Source organism: Acipenser ruthenus, chromosome 7, assembly GCF_902713425.1.
Source record: "Acipenser ruthenus chromosome 7, fAciRut3.2 maternal haplotype, whole genome shotgun sequence".
In the NCBI taxonomy this organism is placed as follows: domain Eukaryota; kingdom Metazoa; phylum Chordata; class Actinopteri; order Acipenseriformes; family Acipenseridae; genus Acipenser; species Acipenser ruthenus.
The window spans coordinates 69807088-69833728 of record NC_081195.1 but is presented as its reverse complement, the minus strand read 5'-3'; the positions used below and the strand labels follow the sequence as shown (position 1 = coordinate 69833728).

The 26641-nt window shown below is 51.0% G+C and overlaps 1 protein-coding gene across 1 annotated transcript; it reads right to left on the bottom strand.

Annotated features, from left to right (window-relative positions):
- Window positions 1-672: 672 nt before the first annotated feature.
- LOC117414711 (RAD50-interacting protein 1) lies at window positions 673-26418 on the bottom strand. Its single transcript, XM_059027792.1, is given in 14 exon segments — window positions 673-995; window positions 1467-1585; window positions 2123-2303; window positions 3571-3791; window positions 6640-6839; window positions 7968-8105; window positions 8890-9115; window positions 12273-12383; window positions 13126-13233; window positions 13235-13283; window positions 16277-16417; window positions 17782-17955; window positions 22692-22933; window positions 25970-26418. Coding segments are annotated over 14 exon segments (2349 nt in total). The 5' UTR covers window positions 26195-26418; the 3' UTR covers window positions 673-781.
- Window positions 26419-26641: the final 223 nt, after the last annotated feature.

Genomic DNA, 26641 nt, shown 5'->3' with positions numbered 1-26641 from the left:
GCTCCAGGTAAAGAGCGCGGCCCGTCTCTCTGCCCCAGGTAAAGAGCGCGGCCCGTCTCTCTGCCCCAGGTAAAGAGCGCGGCCCGTCTCTCTGCTCCAGGTAAAGAGCGCGGCCCGTCTCTCTGCTCCAGGTAAAGAGCGCGGCCCGTCTCTCTGCTCCAGGTAAAGAGCGCGGCCCGTCTCTCTGCTCCAGGTAAAGAGCGCGGCCCGTCTCTCTGCTCCAGGTAAAGAGCGCGGCCCGTCTCTCTGCTCCGGGTAAAGAGCGCGGCCCGTCTCTCTGCTCCGGGTAAAGAGCGCGGCCCGTCTCTCTGCTCCGGGTAAAGAGCGTGGCCCGTCTCTCTGCTCCGGGTAAAGAGCGCGGCCCGTCTCTCTGCTCCAGGTAAAGAGCGCGGCCCGTCTCTCTGCTCCAGGTAAAGAGCGCGGCCCGTCTCTCTGCTCCAGGTAAAGAGCGCGGCCCGTCTCTCTGCTCCAGGTAAAGAGCGCGGCCCGTCTCTCTGCTCCGGGTAAAGAGCGCGGCCCGTCTCTCTGCTCCAGGTAAAGAGCGTGGCCCGTCTCTCTGCTCCAGGTAAAGAGCGTGGCAGGGCCCACACTGGACAGCAAGGTTGTGTTACTGCAGGATCACGTTGTTCAGAATCCCAATGAAAGCGGTGGACAGACAGACACACTCAGGTCTTTGATCAAGGAACAGCACTGATATTTTATAAAGCATCTCATAGACAAGCACTTCTTGTGTATGTTCATATATCATTCTAAACATGTTTCCTCTCCCCTCTGCCCTGCTCTACTGCCCCGGCCAGTGTGTGCGCAGGCTCAGCAGGATCTCCACGTCGCTGGGAGCCAGCCGGAAGATGCCCAGCTCATTGAGGGTGGCGACGGGGGAGGGCTGATTGGGGTCCAGGGGCGAGTTCGTCTCACTGCCCCCCTGCCTGAGCACGTCACGAAGCAGCAGGGCAGAGCCCACATTGAGATTGAGCACGATGCAGCCCTCCTTCACACTGCAGAGAGAGAGAGAGAGAGTGAGCACGATGCAGCCCTCCTTCACACTGCAGAGAGAGAGAGAGAGTGAGAGAGTGAGCACGATGCAGCCCTCCTTCACACTGCAGAGAGAGAGAGAGAGTGAGAGAGAGAGAGAGAGTGAGCACGATGCAGCCCTGCTTCACACTGCAGAGAGAGAGAGAGAGAGAGAGAGAGAGAGAGAGAGAGAGAGTGTGAGCACGATGCAGCCCTCCTTCACACTGCAGAGAGAGAGAGAAAAACTCAGTGTTTGAAGTAGTTCTCTGGTCTCTAATCAGACACACTCAGTGTCTGAAGTAGTTCTCTGGTTTCTAATCAGACACACTCAGTGTTTGAAGTAGTTCTCTGGTCTCTAATCAGACACACTCAGTGTTTGAAGTAGTTCTCTGGTCTCTAATCAGACACACTCAGTGTTTGAAGTAGTTCTCTGGTCTCTAATCAGACACACTCACTGTTTGAAGTAGTTCTCAGGTCTCTTGCAGTGGTGTCCGAACAGAGGGAACAGATTCCTGGTCATGTCAAACTGCAGCTGAGCAGCACCGCCTTCATTAAAGTGATTAGACAGGATCACCTGTGGGGAGGACAGAGTGAGACTGAAACACTGACAGAGAGTGAGACAGAGACCCAACAAGTTCAGAGGAAGAGGGGGGCTGTACTCACATCCTGGTACATGAACAGGTCCAGTCTCTCCAGGGAGACAGACAGAGACAGTGAGGGGGGTTCAGAGGGAGAGGGGGGCTGTACTCACATCCTGGTAGATGAACAGGTCCAGTCTCTCCAGGGAGACAGACAGAGACAGTGAGGGGGGTTCAGAGGGAGAGGGGGGCTGTACTCACATCCTGGTACATGAACAGGTCCAGTCTCTCCAGGGAGACAGACAGAGACAGTGAGGGGGGTTCAGAGGAAGAGGGGGGCTGTACTCACATCCTGGTAGATGAACAGGTCCAGTCTCTCCAGGGAGACAGGGAGACAGACAGAGACAGTGAGGGGGGTTCAGAGGGAGAGGGGGGCTGTACTCACATCCTGGTACATGAACAGGTCCAGTCTCTCCAGGGAGACAGACAGAGACAGTGAGGGGGGGACAGAGGGAGAGGGGGGCTGTACTCACGTCCTGGTAGATGAACAGGTCCAGTCTCTCGGCCAGTGCCTGCCAGCAGCTCTTGAACAGTGGGTAGCAGAGCATCTGCTGTAGCTGCAGCATGTGGTCCCGCAGGCAGAGCATCATGGGACAGACCGAGCTGGAGAGTGACATCGCAGCCTGGTCCGACTGGGAGGGAAGAGACAGCCACCTGGTGGGGGGGGGGGGGGGGGGGGCACAGAGACAGTGAGTAGGGGCTCTCTCAGACACAGAACTCCACCTCTCCCTGCTCCTCTCTCACCTCTCCCTGCTCCTCTCTCACCTCTCCCTGTAGTGGGGCTCTCTGCTCCTCTCTCTCACCTCTCCCTGCTGCTCCTCTCTCACCTCTCCCTGCAGAGGGGCTCCCTGCTCCTCTCTCTCCTCTCCATGCTCCTCTCTCACCTCTCCCTGCAGAGGGGCTCCCTGCTCCTCTCTCTCCTCTCCATGCTCCTCTCTCACCTCTCCCTGCAGAGGGGCTCCCTGCTCCTCTCTCTCCACTTCCTGCTCCTCTCTCACCTCTCCCTGCTCCTCTCTCACCTCTCCCTGCAGAGGGGCTCCCTGCTCCTCTCTCTCACCTCTCCCTGCTCCTCTCACCTCTCCCTGCTCCTCTCTCACCTCTCCCTGCAGAGGGGCTCCCTGCTCCTCTCTCTCTCCTCTCCCTGCTCCTCTCTCACCTCTCCCTGCTCCTCTCTCACCTCTCCCTGCAGTGGGGCTCTCTGCTCCTCTCTCTCACCTCTCCCTGCTCCTCTCTCACCTCTCCCTGCAGAGGGGCTCCCTGCTCCTCTCTCTCACCTCTCCCTGCTCCTCTCTCTCCTCTCCCTGCTCCTCTCTCACCTCTCCCTGCTCCTCTCTCACCTCTCCCTGCAGAGGGGCTCCCTGCTCCTCTCTCTCACCTCTCCCTGCTCCTCTCTCACCTCTCCCTGCAGAGGGGCTCCCTGCTCCTCTCTCTCTCCTCTCCCTGCTCCTCTCTCACCTCTCCCTGCTCCTCTCTCACCTCTCCCTGCAGTGGGGCTCTCTGCTCCTCTCTCTCACCTCTCCCTGCTCCTCTCTCACCTCTCCCTGCAGAGGGGCTCCCTGCTCCTCTCTCACCTCTCCCTGCTCCTCTCTCACCTCTCCCTGCAGTGGGGCTCTCTGCTCCTCTCTCTCTCCTCTCCCTGCTCCTCTCTCACCTCTCCCTGCTCCTCTCTCACCTCTCCCTGCAGAGGGGCTCCCTGCTCCTCTCTCTCCTCTCCCTGCTCCTCTCTCACCTCTCCCTGCTCCTCTCTCACCTCTCCCTGCAGAGGGGCTCCCTGCTCCTCTCTCTCACCTCTCCCTGCTCCTCTCACCTCTCCCTGCTCCTCTCTCACCTCTCCCTGCAGTGGGGCTCTCTGCTCCTCTCTCACCTCTCCCTGCTCCTCTCTCATCTCTCCCTGCAGAGGGGCTCCCTGCTCCTCTCTCACCTCTCCCTGCAGTAGGGCTTGGCTCGCTCCCTGGCTTCTCGCAGGATGAACTCCACCAGTCTGCCCATCATGTCGTGCCGCAGCCTCTCCAGCAGTGTGATCATCTCGTCGAAGACGGAGCCCTCCAGAGAGGCCAGACGGCCGGCCTGTGTGGGGCTCAGGGGCCACGAGGGGCTCTCCGCACCGAGCTCCAACTCTGCCTGCTGCAGCTGCAGGAAGAACTGAAGAGCAGCAAGAAATCAGAGGACAGCTTCTCAAGAACAACAGGACAGCTTCCCAAGAACAGCGGGACAGCTTCCCAAGAACAGCAGGACAGCTTCTCAAGAACAGCAGGACAGCTTCTCAAGAACAGCGGGACAGCTTCTCAAGAACAGCGGGACAGCTTCCCAAGAACAGCGGGACAGCTTCCCAAGAACAGCAGGACAGCTTCCCAAGAACAGCGGGACAGCTTCTCAAGAACAACAGGACAGCTTCTCAAGAACAGCGGGACAGCTTCTCAAGAACAACAGGACAGCTTCTCAAGAACAGCGGGACAGCTTCCCAAGAACAGCAGGACAGCTTCTCAAGAACAACAGGACAGCTTCTCAAGAACAGCGGGACAGCTTCCCAAGAACAGCGGGACAGCTTCCCAAGAACAGCGGGACAGCTTCCCAAGAACAGCGGGACAGCTTCTCAAGAACAGCAGGACAGCTTCTCAAGAACAACAGGACAGCTTCTCAAGAACAGCAGGACAGCTTCCCAAGAACAGCTTCTCAAGAACAGCGGGACAGCTTCTCAAGAACAACAGGACAGCTTCTCAAGAACAGCAGGACAGCTTCTCAAGAACAGCGGGACAGCTTCCCAAGAACAGCGGGACAGCTTCTTAAGAACAGCGGGACAGCTTCCCAAGAACAGCAGGACAGCTTCTCAAGAACAGCGGGACAGCTTCTCAAGAACAGCAGGACAGCTTCTCAAGAACAGCAGGACAGCTTCTCAAGAACAGCGGGACAGCTTCCCAAGAACAGCGGGACAGCTTCTCAAGAACAGCGGGACAGCTTCCCAAGAACAGCAGGACAGCTTCTCAAGAACAACAGGACAGCTTCTCAAGAACAGCAGGACAGCTTCCCAAGAACAGCAGGACAGCTTCCCAAGAACAGCGGGACAGCTTCTCAAGAACAGCGGGACAGCTTCCCAAGAACAGCGGGACAGCTTCTCAAGAACAGCGGGACAGCTTCCCAAGAACAGCGGGACAGCTTCTCAAGAACAGAACCACATATTGCAAGCCACACCTCCATTGGAACCTATCAGCAGCTACACTTGTAACATTGCTGAGTGCAGATCTCACACTCAGAGTGTCAGAAAGAATTCTAAGAATCATACAAGACAATATACGGTCGAGTCACTCCCATCTTCACAGTTCTTTCTCCCTCACATAAAGCCAAACCGCTGCTCTGGGGGAGCTGAATTAGAGGAATCTTAACCTGCTTCCTACTGCAGCGGCTGGTTAATCTTGAAACTCTCATAGGATCCCAGTGACTCGGCATAAACAGCCTGGCTCTGTCCCTCCCTCCCTCCCTCCCTGCTGAGTACAGAGTTTATAACAGCCTGGCTCTGCCCCTCCCTCCCTGCTGAGTACAGAGTTTATAACAGCCTGGCTCTGCCCCTCCCTCCCTGCTGAGTACAGAGTTTATAACAGCCTGGCTCTGCCCCTCCCTCCCTCCCTCCCTCCCTGCTGAGTACAGAGTTTATAACAGCCTGGCTCTGCCCCTCCCTCCCTCCCTCCCTCCCTGCTGAGTACAGAGTTTATAACAGCCTGGCTCTGCCCCTCCCTCCCTGCTGAGTACAGAGTTTATAACAGCCTGGCTCTGCCCCTCCCTCCCTCCCTCCCTCCCTGCTGAGTACAGAGTTTATAACAGCCTGGCTCTGCCCCTCCCTCCCTCCCTCCCTGCTGAGTACAGAGTTTATAGCAGCCTGGCTCTGCCCCTCCCTCCCTGCTGAGTACAGAGTTTATAACAGCCTGGCTCTGCCCCTCCCTCCCTCCCTCCCTCCCTGCTGAGTACAGAGTTTATAACAGCCTGGCTCTGCCCCTCCCTCCCTCCCTGCTGAGTACAGAGTTTATAGCAGCCTGGCTCTGCCCCTCCCTCCCTGCTGAGTACAGAGTTTATAACAGCCTGGCTCTGCCCCTCCCTCCCTCCCTGCTGAGTACAGAGTTTATAACAGCCTGGCTCTGCCCCTCCCTCCCTGCTGAGTACAGAGTTTATAACAGCCTGGCTCTGCCCCTCCCTCCCTGCTGAGTACAGAGTTTATAACAGCCTGGCTCTGCCCCTCCCTCCCTCCCTGCTGAGTACAGAGTTTATAACAGCCTGGCTCTGCCCCTCCCTCCCTCCCTGCTGAGTACAGAGTTTATAACAGCCTGGCTCTGCCCCTCCCTCCCTCCCTGCTGAGTACAGAGTTTATAGCAGCCTGGCTCTGCCCCTCCCTCCCTCCCTGCTGAGTACAGAGTTTATAGCAGCCTGGCTCTGCCCCTCCCTCCCTCCCTGCTGAGTACAGAGTTTATAACAGCCTGGCTCTGCCCCTCCCTCCCTGCTGAGTACAGAGTTTATAACAGCCTGGCTCTGCCCCTCCCTCCCTCCCTCCCTGCTGAGTACAGAGTTTATAACAGCCTGGCTCTGCCCCTCCCTCCCTCCCTGCTGAGTACAGAGTTTATAGCAGCCTGGCTCTGTCCCTCCCTCCCTCCCTCCCTGCTGAGTACAGAGTTTATAACAGCCTGGCTCTGCCCCTCCCTCCCTCCCTCCCTCCCTGCTGAGTACAGAGTTTATAACAGCCTGGCTCTGCCCCTCCCTCCCTCCCTCCCTGCTGAGTACAGAGTTTATAGCAGCCTGGCTCTGTCCCTCCCTCCCTCCCTCCCTGCTGAGTACAGAGTTTATAACAGCCTGGCTCTGCCCCTCCCTCCCTCCCTCCCTCCCTGCTGAGTACAGAGTTTATAACAGCCTGGCTCTGCCCCTCCCTCCCTCCCTGCTGAGTACAGAGTTTATAACAGCCTGGCTCTGCCCCTCCCTCCCTGCTGAGTGGAGTTTCAGGAGAGCTCACCACGCTGTCTGCCCAGTCTGCCAGCACGGCTGCGATGTAGTTGACAGCGTTGAGGATGGCGCAGTACCGCGGGCCCAGCGGGGTCCGGCTCTCCTCCTTCATCACCTGGGTCAGCCGGATCCGGAAGTCATCCACCAGCTCCTTCTGCAGCGCCAAGAAGCTGAGCCTGCAGCGGGGCGAGGGCAGGTTCTGGTACCGGTCTGGAGGGGACCGACACACACACACACACACATCACATTACACAATATCAGATTGTAAAGCATCACATTACAGATAAGAGCAGTTGTAAAGTACAATAAAATCAGGCAAAATATCAAATTCATATAAAAGCAAAACATAGAAACACAGTAAATAATTCCATGTAAGAGCGGGTTCCACTGAGAGCAGTTCACTTGTATTAACCCTTTGCAGTCCATTGTCGGACTGGGTCCGACATTGCAATTATTCCTCACAGGTCCTTTGTCGGACTGGGTCCGACATCATTATAGCAACGCAATAAACGGGTGTCTAGTCGTTTTTTCTCCGGAAAAAGCCGAGAAAAACATTCAATTGCCGAGTGAACGCTATAGCGAACGAAAGGGTGGGGCGGGGCTGGAGATGCCTAGTGAGTGCTTTGTTGATATGCAGGGCCATTTAAACCCGTTTGACTGTGAAAAAATACTTTTAAACAGCGTGTCTAAAATTAACTGTGCGTGTGAAAATTAATTAGACCTGGCGTGCCTGACGCGCGATTAATAAATGGACTGCAAAGGGTTAAGAACATGCTTTCAGTCAGTAACGCTTGGACTCAGAAGACACTGCTGAGGTGAAATGACCCAGGGACTACAAGAGCAAATAGATAACCTGAGAATAAGGCATAGAAACAGGAGGCAGCAGCAGTGTCCAGAGAGGGGCCATCCCCTTCATCCCTGATCCCTGCTCCCCTTGATCCCCTTCATCCCTGATCCCTGCTCCCCTTGATCCCTGCTCCCTGATCCCCTTGATCCCTTCTCCCCTTGATCCCTGCTCCCCTTGATCCCCTTCATCCCTGATCCCTGCTCCCCTTCATCCCCTTCATCCCTGATCCCTGCTCCCCTTCATCCCCTTCATCCCTGATCCCTGCTCCTGCAATGCTAAATAAATGAAGTCTAGTGCCTGTGCAGAGCTGTCATCAACTACAGCCCCCCGTTAGTCACTCTAACAGTGGATACTCGATACATTAGAACTTCATTCTCGATCATTCAACCCAAGCCCCTTCCTTGGCGAGCTGGCTTGCCTGTCCAGAAATACTTCAAGAAACTGAAGAGACTGAGTGACAAGCGTTTGAGCTGGCAGAGTTTCTCACGCACCTGTGATGACCAGCAGCAGAGTCATGAAGGTCTCGGCACAGTCCGGTGCCTTCATCTCGTCCACATCGCTGATGTCCTTGTACTGGGAGGACCAGGCAGCCTCGGAGGACAGCATGGAGTCCATCTTCTCCAGAGCGACTAGGGAGAGGCGGGGGACGACACGAGACACAGTGTGAGACAAAACTGCACTGGACTCATCTCAGAGCTACACTGAGTTCTCTACACTGTACTCTATTGAATGTGCTGGCTCTCAGATCCACAGTACTGAGTTCTCTACACTGTACTGTAATGAATGTGCTGGCTCTCAGATCCACAGTACTGAGTTCTCTATGCTGTACTGTATTGAATGTGCTGGCTCTCAGATCCCCAGTACTGAGTTCTCTATACTGTACTGTATTGAATGTGCTGGCTGTCAGATCCACAGTACTGAGTTCTCTATACTGTGCTGTATTGAATGTGCTGGCTCTCAGATCCACAGTACTGAGTTCTCTATGCTGTACTGTATTGAATGTGCTGGCTCTCAGATCCACAGTACTGAGTTCTCTATGCTGTACTGTATTGAATGTGCTGGCTCTCAGATCCACTGTACTGAGTTCTCTATACTGTACTGTATTGAATGTGCTGGCTCTCAGATCCACTGTACTGAGTTCTCTATACTGTACTGTATTGAATGCGCTGGCTCTCAGATCCACAGTACTGAGTTCTCTATACTGTACTGTATTGAATGTGCTGGCTCTCAGATCCACAGTACTGAGTTGTCTATACTGTACAGTATTGAATGTGCTGGCTCTCAGATCCACAGTACTGAGTTCTCTATACTGTACTGTATTGAATGCACTGGCTCTCAGATCCACAGTACTGAGTTCTCTACACTGTACTTCACTGCTCTCCCCCTCCCTCCCCCTCCCCCTCCCCCTCTCACACTTCCTCTCGACGGTGAGCCACTTCTGGAAGATGGTCTCCTCAGTGAGGATGTGCAGAGCGCCGGGGAGGCTGCTGGGATAGGCGTGTGTGCCGCGCAGCTCCTTCTCGAACAGCAGGACCTCATCCACCAAGTGGCAAAAGAGAGCATCATCATAGAGCAGCCGTGAAGCATCACAGGACAGCTTCTCCAGGGCCAGAGTGAGCAGCCCGCTTGAGAACTGCAGCTGGAGAGGAGAGGAGAGGAGAGTCAGAATGCAGCCATCAGGAGAACTGCAGGAGGAGAGGAGAGGAGAGGAGAGGAGAGGAGAGGGGAGGGGAGGAGAGGGGAGTCAGAATGCAGCCATCAGGAGAACTGCAGGAGGAGAGGAGAGGAGGAGAGTCAAAATGCAGCCATCAGGAGAACTGCAGGAGGTGAGAAAAGGAGAGGAGAGGGGAGGAGAGGATTGGAGAGGAGAGAAGAGTCAAAATGCAGCCATCAGGAGAACTGCAGGAGGAGAGGAGAGGAGAGGAGAGGAGAGTCAGAATACAGCCATCGGGAGAACTGCAAGAGGGGAGGAGAGGGGAGGAGAGGAGAGGAGAGCTATACTCTGTGATGTGGTATCTCTGTGCTATGCTGTGCTGTGTGGTGTGGTATCTCTGTGCTATGCTGTGTGGTGTGGTATCTCTGTGCTATTCTGTGCTGTGTGGTGTGGTATCTCTGTGCTATGCTGTGTGGTGTGGTATCTCTGTGCTATGCTGTGCTGTGTGATGTGGTATCTATGTGCTATGCTGTGCTGTGTGGTGTGGTATCTCTGTGCTGTGTGGTGTGGTATCTCTGTGCTATGCTGTGCTGTGTGGTGTGGTATCTCTGTGCTATGCTGTGCTGTGTGATGTGGTATCTATGTGCTATGCTGTGCTGTGTGGTGTGGTATCTCTGTGCTGTGTGGTGTGGTATCTCTGTGCTATGCTGTGCTGTGTGGTGTGGTATCTCTGTGCTGTGTGGTGTGGTATCTCTGTGCTATTCTGTGCTGTGTGGTGTGGTATCTCTGTGCTATGCTGTACTGTGTGATGTGGTATCTCTGTGGTGTGTGGTATCTCTGTGCTATGCTGTGTGGTGTGGTATCTCTGTGCTATGCTGTGCTGTGTGGTGTGGTATCTCTGTGCTATGCTGTGCTGTGTGGTGTGGTATCTCTGTGCTATGCTGTGTTGTGTGGTGTGGTATCTCTGTGCTATGCTGTGTGGTGTGGTATCTCTGTGCTATGCTGTACTGTGTGATGTGGTATCTCTGTGCTATGCTGTGCTGTGCTATGCTGTGTGGTGTGGTATCTCTGTGCTATGCTGTGTGGTATCTCTGTGCTATGCTGTGTGGTGTGGTATCTCTTTGCTATACTGTGTGGTATCTCTGTGCTATGCTGTGCTGTGTGGTGTGGTATCTCTGTGCTGTGCTGTGCTGTGCTGTGTGGTGTGGTATCTCTGTGCTGTGCTGTGCTGTGTGGTGTGGTATCTCTGTGCTATGCTGTGTGGTGTGGTATCTCTTTGCTATACTGTGTGGTATCTCTGTGCTATGCTGTGCTGTGTGGTGTGGTATCTCTGTGCTGTGCTGTGCTGTGTGGTGTGGTACCTCTGTGCTGTGCTGTGCTGTGTGGTGTGGTATCTCTGTGCTATGCTGTGCTGTGTGGTGTGGTATCTCTGTGCTGTGTGGTGTGGTATCTCTGTGCTGTGTGGTGTGGTATCTCTGTGCTGTGCTGTGCTGTGTGGTGTGGTATCTCTGTGCTGTGCTGTGCTGTGTGGTGTGGTATCTCTGTGCTATGCTGTGTGGTGTGTTATCTCTGTGCTATGCTGTGTGGTATGTCTGTGCTGTGCTGTGCTATGCTGTGTGGTATCTCTGTGCTGTGCTGTGCTGTGTGGTGTGGCATCTCTGTGCTGTGCTGTGTGGTGTGGTATCTCTGTGCTATGCTGTGCTGTGTGGTGTGGTATCTCTGTGCTATGCTGTATGGTGTGGTATCTCTGTGCTATGCTGTGTTATGCTGTGTGGTGTGGTATCTCTGTGCTATGCTGTGCTGTGTGGTGTGGTATCTCTGTGCTATGCTGTGCTGTGTGGTGTGGCATCTCTGTGCTGTGCTGTGTGGTGTGGTATCTCTGTGCTATGCTGTGCTGTGTGGTGTGGTATCTCTGTGCTATGCTGTATGGTGTGGTATCTCTGTGCTATGCTGTGTTATGCTGTGTGGTGTGGTATCTCTGTGCTATGCTGTGTTATGCTGTGTGGTGTGGCATCTCTGTACTGGGTGGTGTGGTATCTCTGTGCTATGCTGTGCTGTGTGGTGTGGTATCTCTGTGCTATGCTGTGCTGTGCTGTGTGGTGTGGTATCTCTGTGCTATGCTGTGCTGTGTGGTGTGGTATCTCTGTGCTGTGTGGTGTGGTATCTCTGTGCTATGCTGTGTGGTGTGGTATCTCTGTGCTATGCTGTGTGGTGTGGTATCTCTGTGCTATGCTGTGTGGTGTGGTGTGGTATCTCTGTGCTATGCTGTGTGGTGTGGTATCTCTGTGCTATGCTGTGCTGTGTGGTGTGGTGTGGTATCTCTGTGCTATGCTGTGCTGTGTGGTGTGGTATCTCTGTGCTATGCTGTGTGGTGTGGTATCTCTGTGCTATGCTGTGTGGTGTGGTGTGGTATCTCTGCTATGCTGTGCTGTGTGGTGTGGTATCTCTGTGCTGTGCTGTGCTATGTGGTGTGGTATCTCTGTGCTATGCTGTGCTGTGTGGTATCTCTGTGCTATGCTGTGCTGTGTGGTGTGGTATCTGTGCTATGCTGTATGGTGTGGTATCTCTGTGCTATGCTGTGTGGTGTGGTATCTCTGTGCTATGCTGTGTGGTGTGGTATCTGTGCTATGCTGTGTGGTGTGGTATCTTTGTGCTATGCTGTGCTGTGTGGTGTGGTATCTCTGTGCTATGCTGTGCTGTGTGGTGTGGTATCTCTGTGCTATGCTGTGTGGTGTGGTATCTCTGTGCTATGCTGTGCTGTGTGGTGTGGTATCTCTGTGCTATGCTGTGTGGTGTGGTATCTCTGTGCTATGCTGTGCTGTGTGGTGTGGTATCTCTGTGCTGTGCTGTGTGGTGTGGTATCTCTGTGCTATGCTGTGCGGTGTGGTATCTCTGTGCTATGCTGTGTGGTGTGGTATCTCTGTGCTATGCTGTGCTGTGTGGTGTGGTATCTCTGTGCTATGCTGTGCTGTGTGGTGTGGTGTGGTATCTCTGTGCTATGCTGTGCTGTGTGGTGTGGTATCTCTGTGCTATGCTGTGTGGTGTGGTATCTCTGTGCTATGCTGTGCTATGCTGTGTGGTATCTCTGTGCTGTGCTATGCTGTGTGGTGTGGTATCTCTGTGCTATGTCTTCTGGACCCACCCTGGCGTCGATGGCAGAGCCGGCTCTCAGCAGGATGGGTTGCACCTTCTCCTCCAGGAAATCAGAGTGATTCCCGATCCACATCAACACCTGCGTCAGGTACCACTCCGGCTAGCAGCCAGGAAACAAACACAACAGCAGCCTGTCAGTGACACTCACACCTGGGGTTAACAACTCACACCCGCCCTGCCGCTCCCAGTCCTGGGGTTCAGAACTCTCCTCAGTGAGGTCTGTTACTGAAACGATCAGGAGCCAGGAGTTTGAGAATGGCTAGAAACTCACACCCGCCCTGCTGCTCCCAGTCCTGGGGTTCAGAACTCTCCTCAGTGAGGTCTGCTACTGAAACGATCAGGAGTCAGGAGTTTGAGGTCTAGAAACACACACCCGCCCTGCCACTCCCAGTCCTGGGATTCAGAACTCTCCTCAGTGAGGTCTGCTACTGAAACGATCAGGAGTGAGGAGTTTGAGGTCTAGAAACACACACCCGCCCTGCTGCTCCCAGTCCTGGGATTCAGAACTCTCCTCAGTGAGGTCTGCTACTGAAACAATCAGGAGTCAGGAGTTTGAGAAGGGCTAGAAACTCACACCCACCCTGCCGCTCCCAGTCCTGGGGTTCAGAACTCTCCTCAGTGAGGTCTGCTACTGAAACGATCAGGAGTCAGGAGTTTGAGAAGGGCTAGAAACTCACACCCACCCTGCCGCTCCCAGTCCTGAGGTTCACAATCAAGTACATCATTTAATGATCAAGAGCCCTCGCCCTCCCTCCCTCTCACCCTCGCCCTCGCCCTCGCTCTCCCTCTCCCTCTCCCTCTCCCTCTCCCTCTCCCTCTCCCTCTCCCTCTCCCTCTCTCACCTTGCTCAGCACGTTGGTCTGCCGGCTCCCTGTGAAATGGTATCTGAATCTCTTGTGCAGCGGCAGCAGCATGATCTGGATGGGCAGGGCGAGGGGGGGGGGAGGGGGGCAGGCCGCACCTCTCCGGGAGCTGCCTCTGCTCTGTGATGAGGTCATCACTGAGGGGGAGGGGTCAAGGAGAATGACTGACAGCCTCAAACCGCCTGCTTTCCAATCTGGTACAGCAAGAGACCCCTCTGCACACGTCAAGGAAAATACACTGGAAAGAACACAGAAGGAAGTTATACCTTAAAGGTTTTGGACCTTTGACCTTGGGGTGAAACCCCAAAAATACAAATCTCACAAAATTACCAAGAAAAGTTCAACGTCTCGGCTTCATCTGTGCAAAATCATCGGAATAATCTTCAGTCTTTTTGAGATCTTGCATCTTGCATGTGTCCTGCTTCTCTGACCAGCGATCCTGCTGTGATTCCAGCACGTGTCCTGCTTCTCTGACCAGCGATCCTGCTGTGGTTCCAGCATGTGTCCTGCTTCTCTGACCAGCGATCCTGCTGTGATTCCAGCATGTGTCCTGCTTCTCTGACCAGCGATCCTGCTGTGATTCCAGCACGTGTCCTGCTTCTCTGACCAGCGATCCTGCTGTGATTCCAGCACGTGTCCTGCTTCTCTGACCAGCGATCCTGCTGTGATTCCAGCACGTGTCCTGCTTCTCTGACCAGCGATCCTGCTGTGATTCCAGCACGTGTCCTGCTTCTCTGACCAGCGATCCTGCTGTGATTCCAGCACGTGTCCTGCTTCTCTGACCAGCGATCCTGCTGTGGTTCCAGCACGTGTCCTGCTTCTCTGACCAGCGATCCTGCTGTGGTTCCAGCACGTGTCCTGCTTCTCTGACCAGCGATCCTGCTGTGATTCCAGCAGGTGTCCTGCTTCTCTGACCAGCGATCCTGCTGTGATTCCCACCAGGGTGCATTAATTGGATGGAAAAGTCCCCAAATTCCTCAGAGACATTTTCAATCAGACCCATCCAATATGTATCTGCATAGATGACAGAAACCAAACTTCCTCTCTGATATAAAACTGCATCTTCTTCCTGAGCTTGGGATTCATCATCCCAGGAGATACTTACAGTTTCTGATTCTCTTCTGGAGAGGGACGAGACTTGAAGCTGAGTCTGGGAAACCAGGATGAATCTGTGCAGGCGTTTAGTGCCCTCTATGGTTAATGCGGACTTGAACCCCTGTTTTAAGTGTTCAGCACTGGCCATGATGTCTTTTCCAGACACACAGATGAAGGTTATGCTGTCGAAGGCAGTCTTACAGAATGAATTCATGTCTTCAGGGGTTACAATCTGCCCATCAGTGGGATGCTGCAGGCTTGTTTTTGTAGTCTTTCGATTGACTGTTTCCCCAATATCATCACAATGGCCCTTGCCATGTGAAGGTGCAAAAGAATTTCATTCTGCCTCCAAGTTGAGATTTTTTCAAAGCAAACCAAAAACATTACCTTCCCGAAATTCTGCACAGACGAAGCAGAGACCTTGACCTTTTCGTGGAGATTTGTATTTTTGGGGTTTCACCCCAAGGTCAAAGGTAAAAAAAGTTTGTTAAGGTGTAACTTCCTTCTGTTTTCTTTCAAATTATTATTCCTTTTTTGAATTTGCTGTGCGATTTCCAATAAAATGACACCTCCCACAAGTCTGCAGCACACAGTGTTTAAGAGAGTCAGGTTGGCTCACATTAAGGGGGGGTCCCATCGACCACATTCTGACCTCTCTATAACTTTTGACCCCTTGACCTGATCAGTCTAAAACTAACAATTTTTTTTTTTTTTTTTTTTTTTTTTTACACAGACGCTTTTATCCAAGGTGACTTACAGAGACTAGGGTGTGTGAACTATGCATCAGCTGCAGAGTCACTTACAACTATGTCTCACCCGAAAGACGGAGCACAAGGAGGTTAAGTGACTTGCTCAGGGTCACACAACAGGGACCTGCTGGTTACGAGCCCTTTTCTTTAACCACTGGACCACATGAGCTTGTTTGCCTGAAACAACCCCAAGAACCAAGCTTGTAAATGGGAGACGCTGGGGTCTAAAATCCAATGTTCTGGGGGTGATTTGTCATGGAATGACCGTCTGCTTAGTACAATCACTCTGAACTCTCACGAGACACTGGAGTAGCTCTCAATGCTGTGGGATGTGTGCTGGGACTGCTGCAGGAATCAACCCATCAATCATTCATTAAATCCACCCATCTATCCATCATCCACACATCCACACAGCCATCCATCCACACATCCACACATCCACACAAAAAGCCACACAGCAATCCATCCATCCAGTCACACATCCACCCACACATCCACACAGCCATCCACACATCCACACAAAAAGCCACACAGCAATCGATCCATCCAGTCACACATCCACCCACACATCCACACAGCCATCCACACATCCACACAGCCATCCATCCAGCCAGCCACACATCCATCCACCCATCCAGCCAGCCACACATCCATCCATCCATCCATACAGCCACACATCCATCCACCCATCCAGCCACACAGCCACCCGTCCATCCATCCATCCATCCAGCCACACATCCATCCATCCAGCCACACAGCCACCCGTCCATCCAGCCACACAGCCACCCGTCCATCCAGCCACACAGCCACCCGTCCATCCAGCAACACAGCCACACATCCATCCATCCATCCAGCCAGCCACACATCCATCCATCCATCCAGCCACACAGCCACCCGTCCATCCAGCCACACAGCCACCCGTCCATCCAGCCACACAGCAACCCGTCCATCCAGCCACACGGCCACCCATCCATCCATATATCCAGCCACACTGCCACCCGTCCATCCAGCCACACAGCCACCCATCCATTCAGCCACACAGCCACCAGTCCATCCATCCATCCATCCAGCCACCCGTCCATCCAGCCACACAGCAACCAATCCATCCAGCCACACAGCCACCCGTCCATCCATCCATCCAGCCAGCCACCCGTCCATCCATCCATCCAGCCACCTGTCCATCCAGCCACACAGCCACCCGTCCATCCATCCATCCAGCCAGCCACACAGCCACCCATCCAGCCACACAGCCATCCACCTATCTAGCCGACGCCGCTCAAGGATACGAGGTCTGCAGCTTGAGCAGCTGTGTGAAGAGAGACTCCAGCTGGTTGTGCAGCTCTGCCCCGTTGGCCGGGGCCGCCAGAGAGGTCTGCGGCGGAGAGATGAAGGGCCAGTGCAGCTGCTTTAGGACCTCTTCAAAATCACTGCAGAGAGATGGGGGGGGGGGGGGGGTCAGGTACAGTGCCATAATAAGAGAAGATCAAATGATAATTTAATGACAATCTTGTTAACAGACAACAGTTAAATGAGTTCATGAGAGTATATATCCAAGATCCCAACTAACACACACCCTGACCATGTATCCATCATCCAACTAATACACACCCTGACCGTATCCATCATCCAACTAATACACACCCTGACTGTATCCATCATCCAACTAATACACACCCTGACCGTGTATCCATCATCCAACTAATACACACCCTGACCGTGTATCCATCATCCAACTAACACACACCCTGACCGTATCCATCATCCAACTAATACACACCCTGACCGTGTATCCATCATCCAACTAATACACACCCTGACTGTATCCATCATCCAACTAATACACACCCTGACCGTGTATCCATCATCCAACTAACACACACCCTGACCGTGTATCCATCATCCAACTAATAAATACCCTGACCGTGTATCCATCATCCAACTAATACACACCCTGACCGTATCCATCATCCAACTAACACACCCTGACCATGTATCCATCATCCAACTAACACACCCTGACCATGTATCCATCATCCAACTAATACACACCCTGACCATGTATCCATCATCCAACTAACACACACCCTGACCGTATCCATCATCCAACTAATACACACCCTGACCGTGTATCCATCATCCAACTAAAACACACCCTGACCATGTATCCATCATCCAACTAACATACCCTGACCATGTATCCATCATCCAACTAACACACCCTGACCGTATCCATCATCCAACTAATACACACCCTGACCGTGTATCCATCATCCAACTAAAACACACCCTGACCGTATCCATCATCCAACTAACACACACCCTGACCGTATCCATCATCCAACTAACACACACCCTGACTGTATCCATCATCCAACTAACACACCCTGACCATGTATCCATCATCCAACTAACACACCCTGACCATGTATCCATCATCCAACTAACACACCCTGACTGTATCCATCATCCAACTAATACACACCCTGACTGTATCCATCATCCAACTAACACACACCCTGACTGTATCCATCATCCAACTAATAAGAGCCTGTGTTGTTCATTCAGAACCATGTGGTGAACGACACTGAGCTCTGTTGTGCTTTTGGTCTTATATCACAATAGAAACGACACAGACCTCTATTACAATACGATGCATCATATGAAGAAAGGATCCCGATTCATGGATACACAGTGAATCAGTACACCCCCTAGTGACAATATAGAAACAAATCAACTTTTCAAACAGTAGCAATGAAGCCACGCTGACTGCCTGGAGCGGTCACTCACTCACCTGGTCAGCTTGTCCTTCAGGATCTTGTGCCAGAACCTGACTGTGTCTCTGATGAAGGACAGCAGGTGTCCACAGCTCGAGTCCTGCAGCCGGATGTCCAGCTCAGCCATGGCAACCAGACCACTGGCCGCCTCCCACACATTACTGGTCATCATGTGCTGCTGGATAGTGTCACTGGAGAGGGGAGTGAGAGAGGGGAGTGAGAGAGAGGAGAGGAGGAGAGAGAGGAGGGGGAGAGAGGAGAGGGAGAGAGGAGAGAGAGAGAGGAGTGATACACACCCTGTATTAGTTGGATGTGTATTCATCATCCAACTAATACACACCCTGACTGTATACAGTCGTGGACATGTACAGCGCAGTTAGAAGCAGTTTGAAAGCAGGTTGACAGCTGCAGAAGCTAAACTGCTAAACTTCCAAAAAAAAATGGTCTTCAAGCCAGTAATCTGCGACAACTGCATGATGCGGGAAATCCGAGAAAACCCAACAGAGCTCAACCAAGTGTGTGTAAAGTGCCGCACGATCCAGGACTTGCTTCAGCGATTAAGCCTGCTAGAAAAGGAGCTGGAGGAAATGAGACAGCAACAGGAGCTTGAGGAGCTGACACACCCACAATTCATGGAAGTCTGCACCCCTAGCAGACTGAAAGCCACCAGGGAGATGGAAGAGAGTCGAAACAGCTGGGTTCAGATAGGCAGAAGCAGGGAAAAAAAGAAACTTCGTCAAACACAACCACCAGAAATCCAGACAGCCAACACATTTGAGCCACTTCAGCATTTAGATGACCAAAACCAACATCAAGAGAATGAAAGAAACAACATCCAGGACCCTATAAACAGTGCTGACCAGGCAGCAAAAAGAAGGGAGGTCATGATTGTTGGGGACTCCATATTGAGAAACACAGCAAGTTCAGTTCGCAGTTTGGACCCCCTTACTACAACAGTGTGCTGCCTTCCAGGAGCCTCTGTCAAGCACATCACTGAGAACGTGGACAGGCTCCTAGAACGAACAGGAGACGACCCGGTGGTAGTCATCCACATCGGTACAAACAACATTGGAAGAGACAGGACAAGATCCCTGCAAAACAAATCCACAGAGCTAGGAAGGAAATTAAAAGACAAGACCAAAACTGTGGTATTTTCTGGGATACTGCCGGCACCTTGCAAAGGACCATATGGACAGCTGGAAATACAAAATCAAAATGCATGGCTGAAATCGTGGTGCACACAGGAAGGCTTCACCTTTCTTGAACATTGGAGCACTTTCTACAACAAGGACTATCTATACAGGTGGGATGGACTGCACTTAAACAGAAAGGGAACCAATCTACTCGGAGAAAGGATCCTTCAGGCGGTACAGAAGCGTTTAAACTAGAAAGGAAGGGGGGAGAAAACAAAAAAACAGAAGGGCGACCATATCAAAACAAGGGCAACAACTCAGGTAAGACAACTATTAAATGTATTTATATTAATGCTAGAAGTCTCAGAAACAAAATGTTAGAACTTGAAGCTACTGCACTAACAAGTAACTACGATGTGACAGGTGTTACAGAAATCTGGTTGTCTGAGAGTGATGGAGACGAATATAATACTAGTGGGTATACACTGTATAGGAAAGACAGGCAGGACAGAAGAGGCGGAGGGGTAGCGCTATACATAAGAAATAGCCTTGAAGCCCAGGTGTTAAATCAGGACAAAGAAAACAATGCAGAATCGATATGGGTCAGAATAATGGACACAAATTCAAAGGGCATAATAATAGGAGCATGCTATAGACCGCCAAATTCAGACGCTGAGCAAAATAATCTGTTATACAATGACATTCGAAATGCGTGTAGAAAAGGAGAAGCCATACTAATGGGGGATTTCAACTTCCCCCATATAAAATGGGAGAACCCGGTGGGGAGCACGACGGACAAAATTGAAATGGTGGAAATGACAAATGACTGCTTCCTAACGCAATTTGTCAAGGCACCGACTAGAGGGGAGGCATGCCTTGATTTAGTCTTTTCAAATAATGAAGACAGAATAACTAAACAGAGGTCAGAGAGCCATTGGCAAACTCAGACCACAACATGGTCTCATTTGAAGTATTTTTTAAAACCCCAAAAGTAATGACTAAAGCGAAGGTTTACAATTTTAGAAAAGCAAACTATGAAGGTATGAAACAGAGACTAACAGAAGTAGATTGGAGTAAAATAGAGAAAACATCCACAGAAAAAGGGTGGCTGTCTTTTAAAAATGTAGTACTAGAGGCACAAAACAATTACATCTCAAAAGTAGACAAATCTAAATCTAAAACAAAATGGCCAAAATGGTTTAATAGATCAATTAAAAAAAATATTCAGCGAAAAAAGGCACTTTACAGAGCGTTTAAAAGGGACCAAAAACAAAGCACACAGAAAGAGTACTTGGAACTGCAAACACAAGTCAAAAAGGAAGTTAGAAAGGCCAAGAGAGAGATAGAAATCAATATTGCTAAGGGGGCTAAAACCAATTCCAAAGTGTTCTTCCAATATTATAACAGCAAGAGAACATTCAAAGAGGAGGTTAAATCTCTAAGAGACACAAATGGCAAAATCACAGATGAAGAAAAAAATAGCAAATATATTAAATGATTACTTTTCACAGGTTTTTACAAAGGAGGACACGGACAACATGCCCCACATGTCGACCTGTTCCTATCCAGTTTTAAATAACTTTAGCATAACAGAGGCAGAAGTGTTAAAGGGACTAGGAGCTCTTAAAATAAACAAATCCCCTGGGCCAGATGAGATCCTCCCAATAGTACTCAAAGTAATGAAAGAAGTCATTTACAAACCGCTAACCAAGATCATGCAACAGTCTCTTGACACAGGGGTTGTACCGACAGACTGGAAAATAGCAAACGTAATACCGATCCACAAAAAGGGAGACAAAACTGAACCAGGTAACTACAGACCAATAAGTCTGACTTATATTATATGTAAACACATGGAAACTATAATAAGATCTAAAATGGAAAATTACCTATATGGTAACAATATCCTGGGAGACAGTCAGCATGGTTTTAGGAAAGGGAGATCGTGTCTAACTAACCTGCTTGACTTTTTTGAGGATGCAACATTGAAAATGGATAACTGCAAAGCATACGACATGGTCTATTTAGATTTCCAGAAAGCTTTTGACAAAGTCCCGCATAAAAGATTAATTCTCAAACTGAACGCAGTACGGGTTCAAGGAAATGCATGCACATGGATTAGGGAGTGGTTAACATGTAGAAAACAGAAAGTACTGATTAGAGGAGAACCCTCGAAATGGAGTGAGGTAACCAGTGGTGTACCACAGGGATCAGTATTAGGTCCTCTGCTATTCCTAATCTACATTAATGATTTAGACTCTGATATAGTAAGCAAACTCGTTAAATTTGCAGACGACACAAAAATAGGAGGAGTGGCAGACACTGTTGAAGCAGCAAAGGTCATTCAAAATGATCTAGACAGCATTCAGAACTGGGCAGACATGGCAAATGACATTTAATAGAGAAAAGTGTAAGGTACTGTACGCAGGCAATAAAAATGTGCATTATAAATATCACATGGGAGATACTGAAATTGAAGAAGGGAACTATGAAAAAGACCTAGGAGTTTATGTTGACTCAGAAATGTCTTCATCTAGACAATGTGGGGAAGCTATAAAAAAGGCCAACAAGATGCTCAGCTATATTGTGAGAAGTGCTTAATTTAAATCAAGGGAAGTAATGTTAAAACTTTACAATGCATTAGTAAGACCTCACCTAGAATATTGTGTTCAGTTCTGGTCACCTCGTTGCAAAAAGGATATTGCTGCCCTAGAAAGAGTGCAAAGAAGAGCAACCAGAATTATCCCGGGTTTAAAAGGCATGTCATATTTAGACAGGCCAAAAGAATTTAATCTATTTAGTCTTGAACAAAGAAGACTACGCGGCGATCTGATTCAAGCATTCAAAATCCTAAAAGGCATAGACCCAGGGAACTTCTTTGACCTGAAAAAAGAAACAAGGACCAGGGGTCACAAATGGAGATTAGATAAAGGGACATTCAGAACAGAAAATAGGAGGCACTTTTTTACACAGAGAATTGTTTGGGTCTGGAACCAACTCCCCAGTAATGTTGTTGAAGCTGACACCCTGGGATCCTTCAAGAAGCTGCTTGATGAGATTCTGGGATCAATAAGCTACTAACAACCAAACGAGCAAGATGGGCTGAATGGCCTCCTCTCGTTTGTAAACTTTCTTATGTAAGAGAGAGGAGAGAGGAGAGAGAGAGAACTGAGAGAAAGGAGAGGGAGAGAGACAGAGAGGAGGGGGAAAGAGGAGAGGGGGAGAGAGGAGAGGGAGAGACGAGAGAGAGAGAGGAGTGCGAGAGAGGAGAGGGGAGAATGAGAGAGGCATGAGAGGATGACAGAGGAGGACTGGGACAGGGGCCGTCTCAGTGAGATGACAGAGTTGGACTGGGACAGGGGCCGTCTCAGTGAGATGACAGAGGAGGACTGGGACAGACGTCTCAGTGAGATGACAGAGGAGGACTGGGACAGACATCTCAGTGAGATGACAGAGGAGGACTGGGACAGGGGCCGTCTCAGCGAGATGACAGAGGAGGACTGGGACAGACGTCTCAGCCAGATGACAGAGGAGGACTGGGACAGGGGCCGTCTCAGCGAGATGACAGAGGAGGACTGGGACAGACGTCTCAGCGAGATGACAGAGGAGGACTGGGACAGGGGCCGTCTCAGCGAGATGAGTTGCTGTTAAACAGACACCCTCCTGCCATTCAGTCCCAGGCTGGCCTGCTGTCCTCAGAGCTAAGCTGAGACACCACTGAACTCATTCCACTGGTGACCCAAGAAAGAGGATTGCACTCTCCTCCACCTCCCTTCCTCCCTCTCTCCTCTCACCTGAGCTCCTCGATGCGAGCGATCCACTTGAGATAGCTGAGGTAGTGCTCCGTCTCCTCCATCTGGGACAGTCTCAGGCTCAGCTGGTCCATCCAGGGCTGTGCCCCCTGCAGGTGCTGAGACACAGTGTTGGAGACGCCCCTCTCCCTGTCCAGCAGCACCCCCACAGCCCTCTGCACATCCCCCGCGCGGCACAGAGCAGCCTCCATCTTCAGAGGCACCGAGGAGGAAGCGGTCAGCACCTGGGAGCAGGGCAGGGGTGAAATGAGACTCCCGCTGCACAGCAGCTTCATCCATTCCTGGTTTTACTAGGAGTTTAATAAGACACACCTGAGCTTGTTACCTGTACACACTGCAGCTAATCACGTTCCTAGTAAGACCTGGAATGGGTGACACTGCCTCACAACAGCTCATGAAGCTTTAATAGGTCATTTTAAGACGCATAAAGGAGTCTAACTTCAGCTGGGTCTAAAACCTGGAATGTAATTTAGTAAATCTAATAACGTAGAGAACGTACAATAACACACGCACACGCACACACACGCACACACACACGCACGCACACACACACACGCACGCACACAGACACGCATGCACACGCACACACACACACACACACGCACACACACACACGCACACACACGCACGCACACACACGCACGCACACACACACACGCACGCACACACGCACGCACACACTCACACACACATACAGGGGCTAAACCAGTGACAATGACACAACTGGTCACTGGCCATTGATTTACACAAAAGTGACATTTTTGGTTTTAAATATACAATATATCTAGAGCAACACAGAGTTTAAAACTACTGGAGCCAAAATATAATAATCGGAAACATAACTTATTTTCATCTCTCCGACAGCGACAGACAACTGCCAACGAAACCAGAAATAATTAAGTTTTCTAATAATAACAATAATAATAATAATAATAATAATAATAATAATAATAATAATAATATCCCGGTTTAGTAGACACCCTCTCGAACCTGCTGCATCACTTTGCTGTGCTTTTACTATGGAAAACTTGTATATGGGTTAGTTTACCATGGTTTGTTTTTATTATGGTTTACAATGCTTCCCTATGCTTTACCATACCTCTCTGTGCTTTACAATGCTCCCCTATGCTTTACCAGGCCTCTCTGTGCTTTACAATGCTTCCCTATGCTTTACCAGACCTCTCTGTGCTTTACAATGCTTCCCTATGCTTTACCAGACCTCTATGTGCTTTACAATGCTTCCCTATACTTTATCACACCTATCTGTGCTTTACAATGCTTCCCTATGCTTTACCAGACCTCTCTGTGCTTTACAATGCTTCCCTATGCTTTACCAGACCTCTCTGTGCTTTACAATGCTTCCCTATGCTTTACCAGACCTCTCTGTGCTTTACAATGCTTCCCTATGCTTTACCAGACCTCTCTGTTCTTTACAATGCTTCTCTATGCTTTACCAGATCTCTCTCTGCTTTACAATGCTTCCCTATGCTTTACAATGCTTCCCTATGCTTTACCAGACCTCTCTGTGCTTTACAATGCTTCCCTATGCTTTACCACACCTCTCTGTGCTTTACAATGCTTCCCTATGCTTTACCAGACCTCTCTGTACTTTACAATGCTTCCCTATGCTTTACCAGACCTCTCTGTGCTTTACAATGCTTCCCTATGCTTTACCACACCTCTCTGTACTTTACAATGCTTCCCTATGCTTTACCAGACCTCTCTGTGCTTTACATACCCCTCTGTGCTTGCCTGTGCTTTACATACCCCTCTGTGCTTGCCTGTGCTTCACATACCCCTCTGTGCTTGCCTGTGCTTTACATACCCCTCTGTGCTTGCCTGTGCTTCACATACCCCTCTGTGCTTGCCTGTGCTTCACATACCCCTCTGTGCTTGCCTGTGCTTCACATACCCCTCTGTGCTTGCCTGTGCTTTACATACCCCTCTGTGCTTTACATACCCCTCTGTGCTTGCCTGTGCTTCACATACCCCTCTGTGCTTGCCTGTGCTTTACATACCCCTCTGTGCTTGCCTGTGCTTCACATACCCCTCTGTGCTTGCCTGTGCTTTACATACCCCTCTGTGCTTGCCTGTGCTTCACATACCCCTCTGTGCTTGCCTGTGCTTCACATACCCCTCTGTGCTTGCCTGTGCTTCACATACCCCTCTGTGCTTGCCTGTGCTTTACATACCCCTCTGTGCTTTACATACCCCTCTGTGCTTGCCTGTGCTTCACATACCCCTCTGTGCTTGCCTGTGCTTCACATACCCCTCTGTGCTTGCCTGTGCTTCACATACCCCTCTGTGCTTGCCTGTGCTTCACATACCCCTCTGTGCTTGCCTGTGCTTCACATACCCCTCTGTGCTTGCCTGTGCTTCACATACCCCTCTGTGCTTGCCTGTGCTTCACATACCCCTCTGTGCTTGCCTGTGCTTCACATACCCCTCTGTGCTTGCCTGTGCTTCACATACCCCTCTGTGCTTGCCTGTGCTTCACATACCCCTCTGTGCTTGCCTGTGCTTCACATACCCCTCTGTGCTTGCCTGTGCTTCACATACCCCTCTGTGCTTGCCTGTGCTTTACATACCCCTCTGTGCTTGCCTGTGCTTCACATACCCCTCTGTGCTTGCCTGTGCTTCACATACCCCTCTGTGCTTGCCTGTGCTTCACATACCCCTCTGTGCTTGCCTGTGCTTCACATACCCCTCTGTGCTTGCCTGTGCTTCACATACCCCTCTGTGCTTGCCTGTGCTTCACATACCCCTCTGTGCTTGCCTGTGCTTCACATACCCCTCTGTGCTTGCCTGTGCTTCACATACCCCTCTGTGCTTGCCTGTGCTTCACATACCCCTCTGTGCTTTACATACCCCTCTGTGCTTTACATACCCCTCTGTGCTTCACATACCCCTCTGTGCTTGCCTGTGCTTTACATACCCCTCTGTGCTTTACATACCCCTCTGTGCTTGCCTGTGCTTCACATACCCCTCTGTGCTTGCCTGTGCTTCACATACCCCTCTGTGCTTGCCTGTGCTTCACATACCCCTCTGTGCTTGCCTGTGCTTCACATACCCCTCTGTGCTTGCCTGTGCTTTACATACCCCTCTGTGCTTTACATACCCCTCTGTGCTTGCCTGTGCTTCACATACCCCTCTGTGCTTGCCTGTGCTTCACATACCCCTCTGTGCTTGCCTGTGCTTCACATACCCCTCTGTGCTTGCCTATCTTTGCCATGCTTCCTGTGCCTTCACTAATGGTCTACCTGCTCCTCCAGCTGTTTCTTCTCTTTGCTCATCCGCTCCAGCAGCCCGCTCACTTTCTTCAGCGCTTTCAGATCGCACCCTATCTCGGCCTCTATCAGCTCGGCCACATACTCCGGGATTTCGCTGTCCTCCTCCCGGGTCTCTGTGCCATTGTGCCGGAGGCTGATGCCACGGTAATCACCATCGCTCCGGCTCTTCGTCTCCTGCAGAATGGAAGCGTCCATCTTTTCTGTGGCTGACTGTCTGGCTGCGTTCACGATACGCAAACGTTGCTCAGTCTGCGCAGATTCTGCTGAAAACGTGTCCAATCATCGTCTGCGTGAACTCAGCCGGAAAAGACGTCACCAGGTCACGCATCTCAAGAGGTCCTGCGCAGGAGCAGCCGCGGCGCAAACAATACGGAGCGCCGGCTGACAAAGAAGCGTGCAGGCAAGCAGATCCAATCCTCACTGCATGTGCTACTGTGTGGCTCGCCTTCCAGTCATGCCATTAATTATCTTATGAATGATTTGTCTCTTTTTCCACACAGTTATTATACTTTTCAAATATTCAGATATTTATTCTAAAGGTTTAAACATGTAAAAAAAAAAAAAAAGCTAAACGGTTGAAATGAACCTGAAACCGCTGTGTTATTTTCAGCAGGTGTAATTGGTTATTGATGAAAGGCTCTC